Below are 23,831 nucleotides of genomic sequence, written 5' to 3' on the forward strand. Positions count from 1 at the left end.
ATATTTTTCACTAAGCTCCAAAACTGATACAGAAATAGACAAAATGAAAAACTTTAAATCTTGTTCAAAAGGCTGTGTAGATACATGCCAATGTCAAATGTGCATAAACTGCATGTCCAAGTGTGAATGTCCAAACAGAAATAAGTCTAAGCATGACCTGCATGTCAAAGTGTGAATGTCCAAACAGAAATACATCTAAGCATAAACTGCATGTCCAAACAGAAATAAGTCTAAGCATGACCTGATTCATTCTTATTTGCGTTGAATTTTTTCATTAGAGACCGTCAGGCTCAGTTGTTTAAATGTTGCATATAGGAGAAAGATGTACAGTTTATGGCTTCAAACATTCAGTTTTACTGAATAAAGGCTAACTATGATGGCTAATTGTTTATTTCACGTAACTTTGCATATTGTCAACATGTCTCAACAGTCTCTCATTTAATTTTTTTAGGAAATCTTACTCCACTGACCACTTTCAAATCTTCAAAACCTTTGAATGTTCTTCCACTTTGATACTTGACTAAATTCTGAGGCTTCAGTGTTTGAACCATTCTGTCTTTCTTTCCATGAACCTTTCCAATTTTTCAAGTCTTGAATGGCCTATAGATGACCTTCTCCTCAAAAATATGATTAACAGCCTTTCATACTCCTAACATCTGGCTGTGATTGTGTCAGCGGTGAGTTGGCCTCCAGCATTCCTACTACTCTCCTTATACTCTCTGTTTAGATGTTCACAATGTAGGTCCTTGGGAATGTTTTTTTCTTTTTCCTCCCTTCAAACTGACTGTCCTTTCCCACATTAGGACATGTTTTAGTCTTTCTGATGTTGCTCCAGCAATGTTTGCAATCAGCCTCAGGCCAAATATCAAGTACTCGGGGTGGTTCTTTTCATATTCAAACAGGTCAAATTTCCAGTACCTTATCATTCTGGGATCATAATGCCGAGCTATATCATTTAAACCCCTCCAAATTAATCTCTTGACATATTCATTTTTGGCATCTTTGAGTCTATCAGATGTCATCTTCTTTCTCCAGCTTAAACTTAACTCAAGCTCCCTCCTGCATTCCTCTGAACAGAACCATTCACCTTCTGGTACATCATCTTCCTCCATACCTAAACACTCCAAATGGAACCAGGAACCCTCCTTGACAATACTGGTTGTTACAATAAACCATAGGTCCACCAGCATATACAATAATCCCCACCATCAATCACTGGTTCTGCTGCAACGTGAAAGACATCCTTTGTGTTCACCTTCTCATACTTTTTCCACAATTCTTTTTGAGAGCTCATCTTTATACTTTCTTCTGGTGAGTCAGGAAAGCCTTTAGGTGTATCGTCTATTTCTGTCATACCTGAGAGTTCCATTGCATACAATATGATATAACCTCCTGTCACAAACTCTAACAGTGCCTCTGCTTTGTCAAAACAATCCATTATAATTTTTTGTAACACCTTTATGGTCATACACTTGCTTCAGGTAGTATAATGTTCTTTTCTCTCTGTGACTTTCAAACTTGAAGAGTTCATCATATGTGTCCTGATGAAGGAAAAATCTTGTTGTAAATTTAGTCACTTTTCTTTGATTATAAAGTTTGCTGACTCTTGCAATAGTAAACTTGGTCCTGAATATAATGTAGTGGCTAAGCTGTGCCTGAAGAGATAAATTCAAAAGTCAGCAAAAGGCAGAATTAAATGATAAACATCCAAATTTTATTTTTAAAAATCTTGTACCCTTCTTGGTATCCTTGGGACGTTTCATAATATTACTCCATCTCTTTAAAATAACAAAACTGTTAATCTTTTTTCAAGTGTCACACAGTAATAGGCTGATGAAAGTCTTTTGGACTTGCAAAACAATGTATGATGCTAGTTGCACATCAAAGTGTGATATATAATCAGATACAGTATGTTTTCTGTAGTACACCTTAATAGCTTATCTTAAAGATGATAAAATGTAGGGAAAATGTAATACCATAAAACCTGTATATAAAAGACACTTAAAGGAACCCACCAATTTATTATTAATTGACTGGTGTCATATATATAAAGGTGTTATTTTATTTTAAATATGACAGGATATACCACTAAATGTATTCTTTTCTGAACAATGAGGTGTCTTTATATTCTACCTCTCTACAACAGCAGGTTTTACTGCAATTATCAACATAGCTGCCAACCTTCCAGGCTCGCAATTAGTGAAAATAGGGATAAAAAGTAGTGAATTTGGACAAGAATTAGTGAAAAATACTATGACAGTAACTCCATCTATTCTGATCGTCAATACTACACTATATCAAGATCACAATATAAAACTAAAACACTACATATATGCAGAAATATATATGCATTTCTATTTATTATGGTATTCATAAACTTCATTTATTCTTGTGGTTATTTATCAAGACATGATACGGTGGCAGACTTGAACTTCCTCAACTGCTTGATCATAAATTTGTTTTCTAAACAGTTCAGACTTCTTGCCTGCTGGTTGATCTTGGTGGCTAAAGTTGCTGACAAATTTTCTGCAGCTAAGGAGGCCATAAAGTCTGTCTATTTTTTCCTCACTAGAGAAAATACTCTTTCGCTGTCACTGTTGCTGTGAGGAATGCACAGAAGCTGCATCACTTTGGTTTTTCGACAGGAAAATTTGGAAGCGATTTTTTAGTCCAGGAACAGTTGTCGGAACAAATGTTTTTAGCATGGTCTCCAGCTGATAAAGGTAGATTGTGATCAACAAGAAAACTCACAAATAATGCTTCAGCTTTGGTAGCTTGCAGGTATTCCGATGACAGCTTAAAATATTCCAGAGCTGAAATCTGGGAATTCTTAATTTTCCCAACTTTGTGTTTTTTGCAACTGATGTGCTTCCTCACATTGTCTCTGCCACCATGAGCAATACTAAAATTTGTGGCACACTGTGCAAAAAGCATGATGTATATCAATGTTTAATGGCAGAATGCACAGACAATTTTGTATATATTCCAAATTAAACTTCACTTTTTGAGCAATACATTTCTTTTTCCTTGGTGGTGAAGACATTTTCAAGATCTTACATGCGATGCTGAACGGTAACTCAAATCAGTATTACTGATGCATTTTCGGAGCAAAATTCCGGTTAGGCCCCAGTTTCTCTCAAAAGCGTTTGTAAAACTACTATTATACATATAGATTAAGATAGGCTAAAATGCCTGCTACCATGCCAACTGTACTAATCGGCTGTAGTTCTACTATATCACGACCAGCAGTACCAGGCCGTTTTGGCAACTGCCAATATCATGACTAGCGCATAACGGGAAATTGGTTATTTTATTAAAGATTTAAAATAATTGAGAATTGAAGAATTTGTGAGGGTTGGCAGCTATGTACCAATCAATATAAATGATATGTTGTGAAATTTTTACTTTCTTCCTGTTCACACCTGGAGAAACATGAGTCATCTGTGCCACTCCTGTATGGCAGGCTCAAACAGGTCAAGTCTTGCCCACCTGTCAGCTCCATTTATTCGAGCCTGTTGAGCCCCTTCGACCCTCTCACAACTCAAGCCATCACAGTCAAGTAAAAGTGGAAGTGGATCCCCATCCTCATTCTCAGGGTTATACTCCTTGTAACTCTCCAGTATCTCAATCATGCCTGCTGTGGTAGATTCATCTTTGTTGAGAATTCCCAAAGGAACCTATAATAGAAATAGAAAATTATATGAAGAAGCAACGTTGCATTGGATATTTTTGTTTATTGTCATTTGATCTTTGAAAAAGGGTTTGTTTATTGTCATTTGATCTTTGAAAAAGGGCTAACACAATATAAAACATGGGCATAAATTAGCCGACAACTTAATTCTGGATTGAACTAAAGTGCATTGGGAGCAATCTGATTGACTGAAATTACAGTCTAACTTAAAATGAACAATCAAACCTATCTAAATGTATTATTTTTTAAATTCTTTAAATTTATTTACATTGATATATATTGACGGTTAACAAATAGATAATATCTTAATGAAGCATATTCAGTTGATCATAACATGTGTCTCTTTTAAATGTGTGTTCATAATACAGAGGTTAACAATAATCATAAATATATGATATAGGGCTCATTAATTTTATTTACCCCTCACAAGCGGCCGCATTTTATTTTAATATGTATCCAGAACCAGTATTTTATTCATAACGTGTGTTAAGTAATCCGATTTCTGTTTCCCGATGTCAGGTTTTCATTACTGAAAGAAGTGTTGACTAAAGTACATGTACCACTAAGGTTAATATTATATCATTTATGCCTCACGAGAAGCCACATTTATTCCATAAAGCAGAGAAAGACTCAAATTTTAATCCATACAAAAGGGTAAGTACATGTAATCCAATTAGCCTTACTGCTGTTATCAAAAGATGTCCGGTTTAGTCACTCTGATAATTGTTAAGATTACAATTACTGAACAGTAGTAACAGCTGAGAAGTGGCAGTATCTATGTACAATACACAAGTTAGCAGGAAAATGGTTGAGAGCCTTTATGGCTTCCCTTAGTAAGATGTCAAGCTTGTTCACTTTGATAATTAGTGGCTATTACTACTGACAATAATTGTCAAAATTACAAACCCTAATGGCCGCAAGGTCAAATCTGCATGACGTTAATGGTACATATCGAAGCCGTTTTGGCTTCTCTCACTTAGAGTAAAGAAATGTATAAAAACAATAGGGTACCAGACTGCGACTAATGAATCATGTGACAAGATCACTTTTTTTAAAAACGCATGGCAATTTGTTTAGATGCATACAAAATTGTTTTATCATTATTTTAGTTGGCAACATGAATAATTTACTGCAAAAAGATCAACATGTCATTGAGGAAAAGAAAAATTCTCAGTTTAGATGAGAAAGTGAAAGTAATTCAACTGACCGGGGGGGGGGGGGGGACAAGGATCCTTGCAGAAAACTAATGTCGTTAAGACTCAGATAAATAACACCGTGAAAGATAAGGAAACAATTCTGCAGAAGTGGGAAGGTGAAATGGATGGAGAAAGGAAGATTGTTTGAGCCAGATGTTTGTATCCTGACTTGAATGACAAGAAAGAAAAAAAACAATTTTGTCAGTTGAAATGGGATATGACGACTTTACCGCAAGTAACGGATGGTTGCACAGATTTCAAGTGTGACAAAATATAAAGTGTTCTATCCTTAGTGGAGAATCAGCTGATGTTAATAATGAAGTTGTCAAAGATTGGACCAAAAGACTAAACGATATATGCAGGGGATATGATAGCAAGGACAATTTTAATTGTGACGAGAATGCTTTGTTTTTTTAGACTGTTACCAACACAGTGACAGATGATGCAATCTGTAACATAATTATAAAGACAGTTTTAAAACTATATCAATGGTTATTCATAACATTCTTTTGAAAATGATGAAACAGTTTGTTTTACATTTATTTCACAACATGCATGTGATCTTTTAATGAAAATATTAAATGTTTAAGAATTGAATGTACTTGTGACTTTCTTCATATGCATTTACTATTCGCATTTGTCATCCCCCTCTAGAAAGACCACCCTCATTATAAGGCCACTTCCCTGCTGCAATAGGGGTGGCCTTATAAGAGAGGGACTACTGTATATATAATGCAATTCTTATCATATAATTTTTATTTGTTATTGTGTATAAAATGTAACAGTAGGTAAATGATACCTAAAAGAAAAGCATTTATTATTTATTACCTATAATTTGCAGAACATTGCACAGAAAATGTAAGGTGTCTCAAATGTGACAGTATATAACTATAACTGTGATAGGTTCATGGTGCATGAAAATAACAGTATGTAGGCAAACAGTATGGAGGAAAATGTGTACATATATATAAAGAGAGTGAGAGAGTATGTACTACTAACAATTTCACTCCTGAATGCTGATTGTGTTGAATATTGATGAGTAATGGACCACACAGTGTCAAGTCCAACATAGGCAGGAACATATGTTGTCAGAATCCTTAAAACTATAACTGCTAGCTCCTATTTTAAGGCCGTCTCATCTTCACTGGATGGTAAGATATCCGAAATCTTTAAATTCCTTATGGCCTCTGGTGAGGGGAATACATGTGACATCCCATAACTACCAATCCTTTCCAGTGTGACAAATCCCTGTACCATGTTCAGCATGGCATTTCTCTTTCCCCTCACGTGATGCTGGACACCAATCTTCTGGTTGATATTATCACAAGTAATATCAAAGCATAATTTTTGGTTAGTGTTAGGAGTAGGCAACATAACTGACTCAGTTGTTACTTCAGTTGAAACTGAAATTTTAAATGAGAGTGCTTTGTATGACAATAATTATTCCTTCCACTGTATGGTTGTTTGACAATAACATTAAACAATAAGCTAAATAAAAATTACAGGAAAGAGTTGTATGTTTAGTGGACATGGTGACCATTCATGACAAAACAGAGTAAAGAGTTGTTAGACAACTAAGCTTTTATATATGCCAGTGTTTCTGTCAATAGCAATAACAATTATACAGCACAGGAACACTGTGTTTCCTTTTACCCTCACTTGTGCTTCTGCGGCCCTCAAATTTTTTATTTGACCCCCAGTTTCAATAATAAAGTTTGTTTTTTACTCAGTCTTAACCCTAGTTTTGACACCAAGGAGACTCTTGACTCTCGGTCTTGCACCCTTAGGGGATACACTGGGAACAACTTTCAATAAGAGTACAATTACCTACTGACCACATGGAATGGCATGATTATGCAAGGAGCACTCTTATCAAATTCTCTACAAATGCCTTGCCTAAAGATTAAAATTTACTTGGATGACTAAAGTTTGACAATGTGGTTATCAATAAGAAAAATGTCATTAGTGTTATAACAATTGGTCACTGTGACCTATATTTCCTTGTTAAATCCTGCAAAAACTGTCAAACTAATGTAATATTTGAAGATATAATTCCTAAATTAAGTTAGCATTGTGTTTAATTGTGATCTTAAAATATAACTGACATGCATAGGTTTCAACCTGTGGTCTTCAGAAAGTTTAAGTTGTTGCAGTTCCAATATATCAAATATGTTATTTAGCGTCAATTTCAAATTTTGTAATATTATAAAAGGCTTTAATGACATGATTTAAAATCTGTCCCAATGATTTTTGTAAGTTAATTATTGGCATATCTGGCATCATTTTTCCCCATTAAACCTGACCTTTATGGGTGGATATTAATGACTCAGGTCTATCCACTATCTCACATACCTTGTAATAACTCAAATAACTGCAGTATATTATTCATAACTTTCCCCTAGTCATAGAATTTGCATGCTGTGACAGAAACTTGAAGCTATTTGATTTGTAAACATTTTGGTTTATGTATGACATTTTTTAGAAAAAAATATTCTTACTATTAATTTGATGATGATAGCAATGATGAAAAATATTATCATTATTATTATTTTAAAAACAGTAAATTTCAGATGTGCACGTATATGAATCAAATGACTTAATTATTCATCTGAATATACCTTCTACACTAGTCAACTCATCACTTTCTTGGACTGAACTAGATTCCTCTTCTTCTTCCACAGTCTTCTCTTCATCTTCCTCCTTCGCCTGCTCTTTTTCCTCCATCAAATCCTCCTCCTCTTCATCTTCCCAAACAGACTCTAACTTGGGAAGCTCATCCAAAGTTTCATCTGCATTTTCTAAAAAAGGAAAAAATATGCATAATTTAACTGTCATAATGCCTGTACTGTTTAATAAAACTTATAGTTGTGTGTACCTCAAACAAATCATTATGCCTTATTTTTTTTAAAGTGTCTCACTTTTATGCTAAATGGAGACAGTATATAGCCAGGATTTGGATGATGTGTTGTTGAACCTTATATACTTAGGTGGCCTCAAAAATAAGTATCATGAAGTAAACATTTAAACAAAGAGACAAATACAGGTGTAAGAATTGACACAAAATTTTTATGAATGACATGCAACAATTTTAATTCTTTTCACAATAACTCTTTTAAATTATCAAAACTGAAACGGAAAATAAGGAAACAATTAGTATGATTCTCATTTTCTAAGTTGGTATGGATACAAAATATAATATACTACAATATATCATGGACATTACATATATAAATATGTATCATGTTCACTATGGTTTATACCTCTTTCCTTTCCTGATAATTTATCTCTCCACAGCTTAACCTGTCAAAATCTTGCTGCAGACCATCTATTCTTTGTCTTGAGGCATCAATACTTTGACACCATCCAAAAACCTAGTTTATAACAAAAGTACAGTTTGATCATCTACAAAAGTATACATGGCAGTACAAAAGAAATCTTATCTATTGATGAGAACCCTTTAAGCAAAAGAAGTCAAATTTTTTAACACAACCTGCTATTGTTGAATACAATAAACTATCACCCATGATAAGCTAATGCCTGACAATAAGCACATTCCCAAATATTAGAAACTGATGTTAAACATTTACATACAGAGGTTTATTTTTGAAAATGAAAGCCGAGTCTACATATACAGATTTTCCCATCTGATGCTTCACCCCCAGTTCAGGGATGGTCCTGGTTTTTAAAAAGATGTCGCCAAAACAATCGCCAACCTCAATATTTTGTCGCCAATTTTTAAAAAGTGTCGCCAAAAAAGTAGTGTACATTTTTCCAAGTGTTAATTTAGTCTATTAATGTAACAGGCAATGAAAATTACAAAAGATGGATTAGTTAATACTTTAATTACAAGAAGCATTAACAAAATGTTACAAAGTGTTACATGAAGATCCGTCGCGATTTTAGGGCTGCCCACTTGTTGAATGCAGTTTCAAAGTCTAATTTTTCACATCTGTACATGCTGATTCTCATTAAATTCTCGAGAGATGAGATACAGAGCTTATTTCTGATGTCAGTTTTTATGAAGTTCATCTTACTGAATCCACGTTCACAGTCTACAGTGCTGACAGGTGACACCAGTAGTCTCTCAGCAGCCCCCCCCCCATGGCTAGCTTCACAAAGCTTGTAGTGAATTGCTTCCTAAATTCCAAGAATGATCACTGAATGCTGTATAAATTTTCTCGACAAGAAAAATAGGATCTCCATTCCCACGAATGAAACTTACACGAGTCAACACCTGGCAATATTGGACCGTATATATAAGCATAAATTCACACCCAACTTAGGGATTCTTTCACTCCTGCATTTTGAGAAATAAATAATTATTATTAATTATGCAAAACTGTTTTTTTTTTGTTGCTATTTCTTGTTGCGGAGTTTAAGTCTCTGCAGCCGTAACACAGGACTGATGGCAAAAGGAAAAGATCAATGAGTAAAATGCTGCACTGGCGACAGATGTAATTGTGATTTAGATTTTTTCCATTTGCTTTGTATTTATACACGGTAGTCGGTACTTCAAAGCTTATCAGTTTTCTATGAAGGTTCAGCAAAACTATTGTATTGGTATATGTATAAAAAAAAACAGAAGGATTAGCCATACAATTAATTTTATCTGTTCTATTAGCGTCTTCAGAAGTCAGTCAGTTGTAGTTATAGTGCGGTAGCATGATTGACTGTATCACAGCATACAGTACTCAGCCCAGATGTCAGCATAAGCAGATTATGATGTAACAATACACTGTAAAGATGGGGTTGTCAATAAGAACAAAGGATCGTTTGTGTAACAGATTGATTCCAATGCATTGCTTAGTCAAGTTTGTGGCTTCCTTTCGTTCTGCCTTTTAATTTATCCAGTCCAAATCCATGATTGTATGTACAAATCAAATAACCAAAAAGTATGTCGCCAAAAAAATCGCCAGATGGGATATTTTTGTCGCCAATAAGGAAAAAAAATCGCAATTTGCGACATTGGCGAAGCCCAGGACGATCCCTGCAGTTTCTTATGAAATTAATAGTGATCATCAAGACAATTTTGCTTATTTTATTGTTGTTAAAATATTACAAATATACATTTACTAAGAAATGTTAGAATCATCTGTATGTTATTTATGTTTGATAAGCAATGACATTTAAAGGATTTGTCATTCTGCATAAATACAGCTATCTGTTATACCTAACCTGTGAATGATCTCTTACTTTTCATGCTCATGCAATGAAAGTATGTCAATAGGTATTATGAGAAAGGCCAGGAGAGATATCAATATATTATGCTTAATGTTTAAAGTGACTCAACATTATGTTTTATGATTGGCTGTTAATTGCTCAAGAACTCAATAAATGTTTTTATAAATCACCAGAATATATATTCATAAATACTCATAATTACACTAAACATTACAAACATATTTATGGTAAATAAAATATGCAAATATGGTAATTAATTTGCACAGTATGTATGCTACATTTTCTACTTATTTTAAAAGACTAAAAAATCTTTAGTCTTTATTTGTAGATTTTTTTAATAACACTGCAACCATAAAATTTAGATAACAATTGCAAATTATAATTGAATGATTGTGTTCCCTTTCTCTTACAACCACCTAACCACATTATAATGGAAACCAGCTGTTGCTGGATAGTAATGTGCCTGGTTCTAATAAAGCTGATTATACATAGGAGGGAGCTAATGACAGGTACTAAGGAGGCAACCTTTCTTCCAGTTCTTTTTGTGGCAGAGTTGTGGTAATGCTTCTTGGTTAAGCTGGCTTTGACAAGCTCAAGTAAACTGGGGCAACATTTATTGGCATCATACATCATTTTGTCCATTTTGTCCTATTCGAAATCCAAAATTGATGACAGTCCACCGTTGAAACCACTTTTGTAAACCTGCAGATCTTCTGCCTCACTATATCACAAATGACATAAACTGAAGATTTCTTGGCAGATTTGCTATCTTTAAAGAGCTGTCGCAGACCATTTCTGTATCTTGTGTGCCAAATGTTGTATTGCCTTCCCAATGTAAGTGTTATTCACAGTAAGTTATCCTAGTATAAGAAAAAAGAAAGTCACAATTATTCCTAGATATGGATGGATGGCCTGTTTACAGGTTAGTTTATTCTTATCTCATTATAGACACGGAATTATCAGCTTAAAATTTTTATTTTACATTTAATATCACTAGATGTAAAATAACAAACTTATGCTGAATTATAATAAGAAATGGTTATCCAGGATGTTGATAGATGTTATAGTTATCTTATGTACTTACCTTTTCTTCCATCAAAGATTTTCTTGACATCAGCTGTGGTTGGTATACTTTTCTTGATGTTGAGATAACCTTGGCTTTCTTAGCATTTCCGCGGCGTTTTTTTTTTTGCGTGGTTTGAATCTTACTTCCTATTTACAACTCTGATTTTCACATTTTTCAGAATTTTTCTTCTACTTCATCAAGGTTAGTCTTGTTTACATCCAGGGATTTTATTGTCAAGCTGCATTCAGTACAAATGAATTTATGTTTTTCAGACATGAATGTCACAGAATATGTTTTTTCTAGTAATTCTGCCGCACTAGGTCCACCTTTAAATTTAGAATTAATGGCTATTCTTTTAAATCCTTTATTTTTTTCTGAGACTGTGCCGCAGCATGAACACTCCATCATAGTACAATTATTTTCCAATGTTGTTAAAACAAACACTAAAAAATATTGAAACAAAGTCATGCAATGTCTACAATAACACGAAAGAACACATGGTTTTCAACATTTTAATTGAGATGACACCAGCCAGAAACATGTCGCTGTCGCATCATCCTGGAAAGAGGCAGATTGTTTCACGTGACTATTTAACCTGTGACGTGATATGCATATCGGCCACGAGATTTGGCTAGTCATGTGACTAGCAATGCAAATGGTGTAAACGAGGTCTAATTTCATCAACGCTGTGTAGTTTCATCTCGTCCGACAACGGACTGATGACAAAATCGGTGTCATACTTGTAATTTCTGAGAAGATAAATGATTTCCCTATCAATTTAATGTAAATATGGCTCAATGTAAGGTCATTTAAGTTTGCTATGCCTGTTAGTAGGCGAGTACCCTATGCTGACACCAAATGGTGTTGGCGAATTCCAATTTTTCGATAGTCAGTGCACTCTGACCCTACACCCCAACATAAAAAACCAAATATCAAAAATGGGGTGGCAAGGGTCAGAGGAAACTCGGACTAGGTGAATAGGTGATAACTGTTAACAGTACATAAAAAATCTTTATTTATGGCAAACCTCGGAAAGCGCTACAAATGCGGATTCAACTTAAATGTGTCGTACGAGTAAACTGCGATTTATGAGCTGAAATCATGACAGAATATCATTAAGAAATAAATATTGGATCACTTGATATCCTGGTCCCTGAACCAACACCATCCACCAAGCGTTTCACTCTTTACTCTCTCTCTCTCTCTCTGTCATTTACTAAAGCAGCATTACTGCATGCTTGATGACAACAGCCGTAAAATTAATTTGGAACAACTTCTGTTTTGGGGATTTGACCCTATAATATGGAGAACATAGAGTGACAGAACACGATTCATTCCTGTTATACTGTTACATCTGCCAAATTAATCATTGTACAAATTGTTTTCGCACCTTTCCCTGTAAATATATTGCAGTGAATTAGTTTTATATACAGCATAAAGAGACATTAAATTATGTTACTATCCGAAAAGGCCAAAACAGATAGCATGAGACGACAGAAATGACATTCGTATTTCCCTCGTTCAAGTTTTAAACCGATTGACTAGTACAGATTCGATTGGTTCCGAGGTGCCGCAAATCAATCTATTTCCGGAAATGCCTTTTAACCAGCTGTAGGCAAGACAGAAGACCGTACATTTTAAGCGCAAAGAAATTTCGGAAACGTGTGGCAGGGTAGTACCATCATTCCATGTAGATTAAGATAAAGCTATTCGACACTAAACATAACATTCATGCAACGACAGTAAAGTTAAATGCTCTCCCCAGACACGTGTGTTGTTGATTGACTTCGAGCAGGTTTAATTCAAAGATAGTAATTAAATTGGTTACTGCTTTTCAAGTTTTAATCCTTTAAAAAAAAAGACTTTATTATCAGTTATTTTATTATCCCTGCACAGTCAGCTATTTACTTTTTCCTATCTACTGCTACGTTCAGATATTAAAAAAAAAACAACTTCGTAATATGATACATACGCATTTAAAAAGTAGATTACTATTTCTTGTTTAAGAAAAAAAATTGCGATACGAGAATTCCCCCGCTAAATTATGTATGCAGTTTTGATTCTTGCTCTATCTATAGCCACCAGCGCCACCCACTGGGACGAAAAACAAATCCAGCCTGGAGAAGAAAAGAAAAAAGAGTTAAAGAAAACAAAAAATAATTCTTATTAAAAAAACATTATTCCATACGCGGATTTTTTCCCTCCAGGTTTTATGTTTTCCTGTAATCAGATATTTGGATGGTGTGGAAAACAATTATGTCTTCAAATAACTTTAACAAGACTTTTTCTGCGTGGTTTGGATCACGGTGGACACTCCATACAAGAAGATGCTGGTGTGGATATTGCGACAATTGGGGGTTCAAACATCAAGATCTGATTCAGACGGTGTTATAATTTTAACCAACATTCTTGATGCTGCTTTTATTTTTTCTGTGTCTGGCACAAGTTATCACCATTTAAAATGAAATGAAATGATGCTACATTTTGAATGTGGATATAGTAGTCCCATAAATAGTAAAACATTTAAGTAGCATAGGATGGTGTTCGAAATAAAATGGGGGCATATGTTAAACATGGCAAAAATAGATTATAGAGTCAAAACGGGATTTAACATTAGGCCGCCATTTTGAAACATAAAAGGAAAATTATTATTTTCTAAAAGTGAGTTTAAATGTTTTCACGTGATGAGTCAGTCTGGTTGGAAGTGTAACACTATCTATTTGGCAAGAAATGTGTTTGTCTGCCCTCTGTCTGAATGAATATTACGTCATAGTTTTCACTTGCAGAGTCTGTCCTGGCTGAAAATGTAAAAATGTAGCATGTCGGATGCTCTTGCCGGGGAATGAAAAGGTTGGAGTTGTTATGCACTCTGAATGAAATGAATATTACGCCGTAAGTTATGATGTGTTGGGTTCTCTGGCTTATAACAATAAAGGAAATTATAACAATCCAGCTAATATTTAATGTGCATTTTGGAATGGCTAATATTCACTCATTGACTGACTACACAGGTTAGGATAATAAACAGGGGTCATACAAACAGAATTTCAGTCCCTTATCAGCAAAAATACCTTACCTATCAACAAACCTATCATCCCCATTATAAATGAAGTAAAACCTCTACCCTCTATATAATCTCAATACCATCTCATCACTTACTTTAAATTAAAAAAAGAATAACTAGTCCCTTATTATATTCATAACCCTTATAATTTTACCAGCAGAGTGAATGACGAAAGAAAATATGTCATTTATCATTACTACTACTACTACTACTACTACTACTATTATTATTATTATTATTATTATTATTATTATTATTATTAGTATTATTATTATTATTATTGTCGTTGTTGTTATCATCATCATCTTCATCATCATCACCATTATTCTTATTCTTATTATTATTATTATTATTATTATTATTGCTGCTGCTGCTGCTACTGTTGTTGTTGCATGCTGGGTACAAGTGTACACTGACAGGGAAAGATCTTATATTAGAAGTGTTCAAAGTCTTGATCTGTTATGAATCCTATATGAACTGAAGTGGGAGGGGGGTGATTTCAGAAATTTTAGCTATCCTAAATTTTAAAATTCTTGCTAAAAGCCAGTTGTAAGTTTGCATAAGGTTGGCAAATTTTCATTTACCAACTTCTTAAGACTAGTGTTAGATTGATAAATTAAAGAATGGAGAGAGAGAGAGAGAGAGAGAGAGAGAGGCCGACAGACACAAAGAGATAGAATGAGAGAGTATCTTAAAGCGGAGCAGTTACCATAATGATTTAAATGTAAATCAGTTTGCCATCTGTTTTTTATTATACATTTCAATGGACAATTTCTTCTTCTCATTATTTTTATTATTATTATTATTATTATTATTATTATTATTATTATTATTATTATTATTTATATTTGATTTAATTTATATTTGACTTAATTTAATTGTTTGTAAATTTTATTTTTTTTAAATATTTTTCATTGAATGTCAATGTAATGTAATTTTGTTTACTAGGAATTTGATATTTTCCAGAAAATTAAGTGATTTTACGCTGGATTTATTTGATAAATTTATGAGACTATAATATTTATTAATTGTGCGACCTATATTAGTTAATGAAGGATTATACTGTATTGTGAGAGGAATTATATTTTTCTCTGTTTTACATTATACTGTGTTTGAAGCCTCATGTTGAGTAAGATTACGGGGTTTGTTCAGCGCGGAATCAATTATATGTGATGGATAATTTCTATTTTGGAAATATGTTTGTAATTTATTCAACGAAATTTTTAATTGAAAATCATCTGAAATAATGTGTTGGTATCTTTTGGCCTGGCTATATTGTATACGGTTTTTACATGACATGGGATGACATGAAGAATATTCCACATATTGGTGGATATTAGTTTCCTTGATATGAATATTTGTAGAGATAGTGTTATCAATAATTTTTATTACATTTACATCTAAAAATGAAACATGCGTACTAGATGCAGTATAAGTAAATTTAATCGTCGGGTGAAAATGATTTAGGCGATCAATTAATTTTTTCAGTTCGACAGTTGAATGGTTCGAGATCATAAATATATCATCTAAAATTCAAGACCAAACTGATGGATTAAACTTTTCGTTTAAAAAAAAATCTTTTTCTGATTTTCGGCGATTTTTTTATTCCAAAAATGACCATTAAAAAGGGACTCAGTTATTACAATGTGTACTTATTGGTAAAGCTAGTGATATTTATCATTGACTGTCAGTTCAACAAAGAGGTGACTATGATACGGTTAAAGAATGCATCTTAAGGGGTTATGAGTTAGTCCCTGAAGCTTATCAGCAAAAATTCAGAAACTATAGAAAAGAAGCTGGACAAACTCATGTCGAATTCGCTAGCGAAAAAGATCAGTTATTTGATAGATGGTGCTTAGCCAAGAAAGTTTAACAAGATTATGAAAGTCACAAACAACTTATATTACTTGAAGAGTTCATAGTGACATTAACATTTATCTTGACGAGCATAAGGTCGAAACCTTGGAAAATGTTGCTCGTGCTGCTGATGTGTATTCTTTAACTCATAAAGTTCCATTTGTAAATAAGACTTCCACTCAACAGCCTTCTAGCAGAAAAGTATTTCAGCCTAATACACAAGCCCTTCTAAATCTCAAACTGGCACAACTACTAAAAATCAAGCTTCAGATAAGCTTGACCAAAGATCATTGTCTCTTCCTACGTGTACCTATTGCAAGAAAAAAGGACACGTTATTTCTGATTGCTACAAATTGAAAAATAGGCATCAGAATCAAGACAGATATATTCCAAATGATCTTATTTCTAAGAGGTCAAAGTCACGGTCATGTATTGAAAGCAATACATTTGTTTGGTCTAATAAACACCAGTCTGATTTTATTATGGAGAATTATGAACCATTCTTATCGAAGGGTTCTATATCACTCTTGGGTGATTCGGCCAATCATATCCCTATTAAAATATTAAGGGACACGGGAGCTTCTCAGAGTCTTTTATTGTCAGATACTTTCCCTTTTTCTGAGAAGTCTTCGTCAAATGAGAGTGTTCTTATTCAGGAAGTAGAGTGTGGCTTTGTTAATGTTCCTCTCCATTGTGTAAATTTTTCAGGACCTGTGACTATCGGTACAGTATATGTTTTACCCGTTGAGGACAATCATTTATTACTAGGCAACGGCCTAGCTGGATACAAGGTTGTGGTTAATCCACTGGTAACTGACAAGCCTTGTTTGGATCAGAAAGTCGATCCAGTTGGAAAAGAATTCCCTGATTTATAACAAGCTTGTGCAGTTACCAGGGCTATGGCAAAGAAAGCTCTTGAGAATGATTTTGATAAGGAAAGTATTCCATAAGCTGACACATGTATTGGTTAGGCTTTAGATGAAGTCACTTTCACTCCTTGATTGGATCAATCAGAATGTATTGGTCACAGTGATCCTATTTTAACGACTCATTCTATTTATTCTAATCAGCGTGATAAACGACAATCACTTGTCGTCGGACAGGAAAAAGGTCATTAGTGAAACTGAAGCCACTGAAGTTCCTGTCTGTTATTTCATTAAAAACGGAACTCTCATGAGAAAATGGAGACCTCCCAAGGTTCCAGCTGGCGATGAGTGGTCAGTGAACTGTCAAATCGTACTTCCAAAACCTGACAGATAGGAAATACTTAGTCTGGCCCATGAAACTCCTTTGGCTGGTCATTTAGGTATTAATAAGACTTATCACAAGATCTTGAGTCACTTCTATTAACCGAAGATCAAAAATGATGTTGGTAAATACTGTAGATATTGTCATACTTGTCAAATATTTGGAAAACCCTATCAGAAAATACATAAGGCTCATCTACAACCTATTCCTGCCTTTAACGAACCATTTAGTAGAATTATGGTAGATTGTGTTGGTCCCTTACCTAAGACCAAGTCAGGTAACCAATACTTGTTGACCATTATGTGTGCGTCAACAAGGTTTCCAGAGGCGATTCCCTTGAGGAATATTAAATCTAAAACAAGAGTAAAAGCTTTGATAAAGTTTTCTGCTCAATTTGGCTTTCCCAAATCTGTCCAATCGGGTCAAGGTCAAAATTTAGGTCTGGAAATTTCCAGCCTATTATTCTTGAATTTAGCATCCAGCAATTCAAGTTAAAAGTGAAAATATGGTTTGACAGAACTTCAATGGAGAGAACGTTTGAGTCTGGTCATATAGTTCTGTAGCTCTTTCTCATTCTTCAAAATTTTCTTCAGATTAGATATTACAGCCCTTATAAAATTAGGAAAATAAAATGAATGAGCTAAATTATGATATTAGTGCTCCTGTGATCTGAATAAATTATAGGAGTACCATTTTATTGAAAGAGATAGCCATGTTAAACATGCAATTAATTTAGTTGTACCTGCCCCACTCAGCGAAGATTTAAGAGAAGGAATATCATAGGATTCTACTGATATTGGGGTGACAAATCTTTGGAATTCAGAAATTATGAAAGATCTGGACCAGAAACTTTCGCATTTGCAAGAGTAAGAAAGAAATGAACTTAAACAGTTATTATTTGAATATGAGCACTTATTTCAAGACGCTCATACAAGAACAAACAAAATTTTCCATGACGTTGAAATTGTAAATTTCAAACCTGTTGAACAACACCCGTACAGGATGATTCCTCTCAAACAGGAATACTTGAAAAATGAAATTCAGTATTTGGTGGAGAATGATTTTATAGAGCCCAGTAAAAGTGAACAGAGTTCACCAAGAATACTTGTTCCAAAAACAGATAAAACTTTCCGTATGTGCACTGAATATAGGAAGGTGAATAGTGTGACAAAAACAGATTCATTTCCATTACCAAGAATCGATGACTGCATTGATAAGGTCGGAAATGCCAAGCATGTCACCAAATTTGACCGTCTGAAAGCATTTTGGTAAATTCCACTAACGGAAAGAGCAAAGGAAATTTCGGCATTCGTGACTCCAGGTGGACTTTATCAATATAAAGTAATGCCGTTTGGGATGAAAGGGTCGCCAAGTAATTTTCAAAGTCTCATGAATATGATTGCCTCTGGTCTAGATAATTGTGATGCTTACATCGATAATGTCATCATCTACAACAACACCAGGAAAAAACATTTAGCAACAATTAGGAAATTCTTTGACAGACTCACAGATGCAATTTTGACAATTAATTTATCCAAAAGTGAGTTTTTTCGTGCTAGTGTAACTTTTCTAGGACATATCGTGGAACATGGACAAGTTAAGCCAATATATGCTAAGGTCAAGACTATCTCTGAATTCCTGTGCTGTTAACAAAAAGCAATTGATGTGGCTGGATACTATCGGAAATTTTGTTCCAATTTTTCTATAATTGCTGAACCCCATACAAATTTATTGAGCAAGAAAAACAAGTTCCTTTGGACTGACAAATTTCAGGAGGCCTTTGACAAGTTATAAGCCATACTTAAAAGCGCGCCAGTTCTTACAGCTCCAAATTCAGGCAATTATTTAAACTGTCTGTTAATGCAAGTGATGTTGGGGTTAGAGCAGTTTTTTTTTCAAGAAGATGATAATGGTATTGATCATCCAGTGTACTATTTTTCTAAGAAATTAAATAAGCACCAAAGAAATTATTCCACAATCGAGAAGGAATATTTGGCTTTGGTATTCGCAATACAACATTTTGAAGTTTACATTAGTTCAGCTTCTTCGATTATTGTGTTTAGTGACCACAACCCCCTTACTTTCATCGGCAAAATGAAAGATAAAAATCAAGGACTATTAAGGTAGAGTTTGTTGTTAAAGGAATATGATATTGATATAAGACTCATCAAGGGAAAAGATGATTTAATAGAAATGTATTATTTTATGTAAACTTTATATAATTTATTAGGGTTCTTTTTAACCTCATGTATAATTAATATATGGGAAAAAGAAAGCTTTATCATATAAATCTTTAAGTGTTAAATATATTTGATTTACTTTATATTTGATTTAATTTAATTGTCTGTTTGTAAATTTTAAATTTTTTAATTTTAATTTCGTTACATGTTAATGTAATATAAATTTGTTTACTAGGAATTTGATATTTTCCAGAAAATTCAGTTTGTCCTGAATCTTTTCATAAATATCTAATACTAGAAACACTGTCTCTATTTTGACTTAGTTCCCGACCTTGATTCAGAAATCACTGAGACAAGTAAACAACTTTCTATTTTTATTTTATTCTTGGAGTAAAATGATTGGTTTTTATCAAGGTCATACTGGGAATATATGACATTAGATTGTAAACAACCCTATTTCTCAATACTGGGTTTTCCAAAATTGCGCAGTAGTTAGATTTATTAGTGATGTTTAGAGAGTTTGGGCTTTTACCTTGGACACTGGAAAAGTGTTTGTTTGTGACCAGTTTGGAGTTATATTTTAATTCTCTAAATTTTATTCGGACATTCAAACACCGGAATATTATTGTTTGTGAATCAACGAAGTACTGTAGACACAACATCACACTACTGACTACAGTATACGTCATCGCCGTCCATTTTGGATTTTTCGTCCGGACTCGAACTCAAATTTCATTAGAATATTTCATTACTGGGACTTCTAAAATTTAATTCGTGGATTATTTTTGGATTTGAATCTGAAAACCGTAGGTTATTATTTTTTAATTTTTATTGTGTTTTTTCCAGGGAAATAAATTATTTGTTAAATTATTCAACGCATGTTATTTTTCACACTTTATATATATAACACGTGTGTCGGCCTGTATGGGGTCTAACAGGAATTTAACATTACGCTTTAAGCCCGTAGGTCAAACGGGGAATCGCATTACCTCGTATGTATTACATAACGATTGTTTCTTCTGATCTTCTTGCTTCTTAATCTACTTCTCCCTCTTCTACAGAAATGTCCTACTTTTACTCTTTTTTCACCTTCTTGGGACAATCTGTAAATCAACTTTTTCCTCACAATGATAACAGGTCGTCCTACGTTTGTATCTCGTTTCTAGATTCGTCTCTTTGCTGTGGAGATTTTAGAACCGCATGTTGTTTCCCTTGACAGACAAATATTTTGACTTTTATCTGGAGATATTCTCCACCCAGACGTGTGATCTGTTTGTGATATCCACTGTCACAGACTGAACCTGCAGTGTATTCTCTCTCTCTCTCTCTCTCTCTCTCTCTCTGGTCCTTACACATAACGTGCATATTCAACAAGTATTTTGAATCCAATGTCGTTTCTGTTAACAGACATAAGAAGTATTTTGACGTGTGTCAGCCTCGTCCGTGGTCAAACAAACATGCCTTAGTTTTGCTATAAAAAACGGAGCCAGTTACTCTGAACAGTTTTAGGTGGTACTTCGTGTGTGCAATGTGCACAAAAATACTAAATAGGTTTAATAATTAAATTAGCATAGCAACCATGTGATAAATCAATGAACAAAAGCAAATACGTGGCTAATATCATATATAATACAATAAACTTGAACAAAACTTACTACTTATATGATAGCGTTATACTACATACAATTAATACTGCACATATTGTGTTTCGAATGAAAAATTGGTAATAAGAGACACCTATCCCCATTACTAAAAGATTAAGCTACTTACAAGTAATGCACACAAATGTCATGACAAACTTGCGAGCCGTACCTTTTCATTAAGAAGTTGCCCAGAAAACCCATGAATGGTGTCTGATGAGGTTAATTACTGTTTTCTTTACAATAAAAATTGAAAGTGCGAAAGACAGCCACTAAAAAGAACAAAGCCTACTGTCGAATATGGGGACCTCAGAGATGCGTGAGTACAGTCCTAATATTAGAAATATAGAAAGAAGGAAATAAACCTTTACTCATGGATAGTGTAAAGTTTTATTACATGTATATTTCAACCTTTACTCATGGATAGTGTAAAGTTTTATTACATGTATATTTCAATCTCATGCTCTGTACACAATAAACAATCAATGAATAGTTTATTTTTCTTCACTTTCTAACTCCATCAAATTATGTACCATAATTATGGCATCATATGATTTCGCCTGCAATTAATCTGCCTGTGTATGTGCATGCAATTAATTACAAAGCTATAAAATCACCGGCAATTAATCTGCCTATGTATGTGCATGCTATTTATTACAAAGCTCTAAAATCAGAACAATTATTTTAAGATTGTGTATTAATCCACCCCAATTTATTTTACAAAAGTATCAAGAAGCATATACAGTCAATCTCTCATGATACACCCAACCAGTATAAAACTGACGTGATTTTCTTTTCTTTACTTTTAAATAGAAGAAGTATGTATCCATTGGAGCATCTTACACAAGTTTTCCATAAATGTGCATAGAAGTACTACATATTCTTCAAAGAAATATTTCTGTAACGATAATACAGCCGTACTTTTACTTTAACCATGAATACGTGTCTATGCTGTTATTCTGTGGAATACTGCGTTGTTGTCGTGGACTCCACTTTATCTCTACGAAACTGTTAATTAGGAGACAGTTGTATGTATATATATATATATATATATATATATATATATATATATATATATATATATATATATATATATATATATATATATATATATATATATATATATATATATATTGGTAAAGATGCAGTTAGAAAAAAGCGCCTCAAACTTTAGAACTAAGCAAGCTCATTGTCAAGGGATGCAACAATGTTTAAAACATCACCATCCGACACGCAGTACAAATTGCGACAGAAATCATGAACTGTTTGAATGTTGAATGACAGAAGAAATCTACAAGATTTTTTTTTATAGCTCATTCATGAAACATAAATCAAAATGAAACATCAAGATGTAAGATGTAGGGTGGAAAGAACAAAAGCTTAATAACATGATTATCTCTGCGACCCAAAATGCTTGACGTAATTTTAGGCTAAAAACAAATGACGGAAATAAATGAATAGAGAAAACAATGCCATCGAAGTCCAAGAAACTACATTATGCAGTAAAACGTATATATCATAATAAAATTATCAGTTAAGAAGATAATAAAGAAAATAGGCCAGAGAGAACTAATGTCACCATGGAATTTTTGAGGAATTTTCTGCATTGTAATTTGATTTTGTATAATTTTAATAAAGATGACGATTGTTAGAATTTTTGTATTGTGTAATTAAAAATTGTATACCTTTAATATACACTATGATTGTTAGATAATTGTAACCCAAACTGTATATCTTTAGTAGAGATTACTATGGTTCTTATGTACTACAGCATTTGTACATTATACAAAAATATATTACTGTATTTCTCGTATATCCCAATAAAGAAAGGTAGCAATACAGTACATAAAAACTATTTGCGTCAGTATCATTCCCTGTTGCTTATGTCAAAAGATACAATGAGAGAAATTAATACAGTCAGGGTCTAAATTTTGCAATTTTTGAGGCGGCAAATTATTCATAGTAGTAAATGGGGGCACCCTAGCGACAATGGGAATTAGCATTACAAGACCCCTTGGGCAACTCTAGCGACAATGGAAAATTAACATGGAGAAAAATCGTGGGACAATCTGGCGACAAGGGAAATTAACATGGAGAAAAATCGTGGGTCACTCTAGCGACAAGGGGAATTTAACATGGAACTATAGTGTGGGTCTGTCTAGCGACAAGGGGAAATTAACATGGGAATAGAGTTTGGGTTTGTCTAGGGACAAGGGGAATTGAATATGGGATTTTTTTTTAAAATTTAAATTTAAATTTAAATTAAAAAAAAAGGGGTAGGCAATGGAAAGGCTATCTCTTTTCGAGAAATATGGCTAGCCCTGAAAAGGGCCTTTGGGTTTTCTTCTTCTTCTGCTTCTAATTTCTTCTTTTTCTCCACCAAGTTCTTATTTTATCTCCAACACTCTTTCTCTTCTTCTCTTTCTTTTTCTCCTGCTCTTCTTTCTTCTTCTTCTCTTCCTCCTCTTCTTTCTTCCTCTTCTCATTTTCTTCTTCTTTTTCAATCTTTTCGTTCCATTTGCTTATTCTTATTCTTTCCTTTTCATCCTCCTTCTCCTCCTTTATCTCCTTCATGACACCACTAATCTTGTCCTTTACCTTTTTTAAGTTATTAATTTCCATCTTTACACGATGGGGACTATAGGAATAATGGTCTTCAACCAGTCTTATTAACATCTCCTCCATCATTCCTAAGTTGTCTAAAACGT

At 33.7% G+C, this 23,831-nt stretch overlaps 1 protein-coding gene and 1 long non-coding RNA gene across 2 annotated transcripts; both read right to left on the reverse strand.

Annotated features, from left to right (window-relative positions):
* Positions 1-447: 447 nt before the first annotated feature.
* LOC149796159 (uncharacterized) lies at positions 448-3,653 on the reverse strand. The gene is made up of 2 exons (XR_016422168.1): positions 3,423-3,653; positions 448-1,655 (listed from the first exon to the last, which is right to left on the reverse strand). It is a non-coding gene; the product is annotated as an uncharacterized LOC149796159 (long non-coding RNA).
* A 2,255-nt stretch (positions 3,654-5,908) lies between these two features.
* On the reverse strand, positions 5,909-8,226 carry LOC149796160 (uncharacterized). Its single transcript, XM_089964201.1, has 3 exons — positions 8,148-8,226; positions 7,506-7,685; positions 5,909-6,290 (listed from the first exon to the last, which is right to left on the reverse strand). Exons 2-3 carry the CDS (start codon positions 7,609-7,611, stop codon positions 6,007-6,009), a joined length of 390 nt encoding a protein of 129 aa, XP_089820327.1. The 5' UTR covers positions 7,612-7,685; positions 8,148-8,226; the 3' UTR covers positions 5,909-6,006.
* Between the last annotated feature and the right edge of the window lie 15,605 nt (positions 8,227-23,831).

The sequence above is a fragment of the Sinohyriopsis cumingii genome, chromosome 7, assembly GCF_028554795.1.
Source record: "Sinohyriopsis cumingii isolate HCF-2022 chromosome 7, ASM2855479v2, whole genome shotgun sequence".
NCBI lineage: Eukaryota > Metazoa > Mollusca > Bivalvia > Unionida > Unionidae > Sinohyriopsis > Sinohyriopsis cumingii.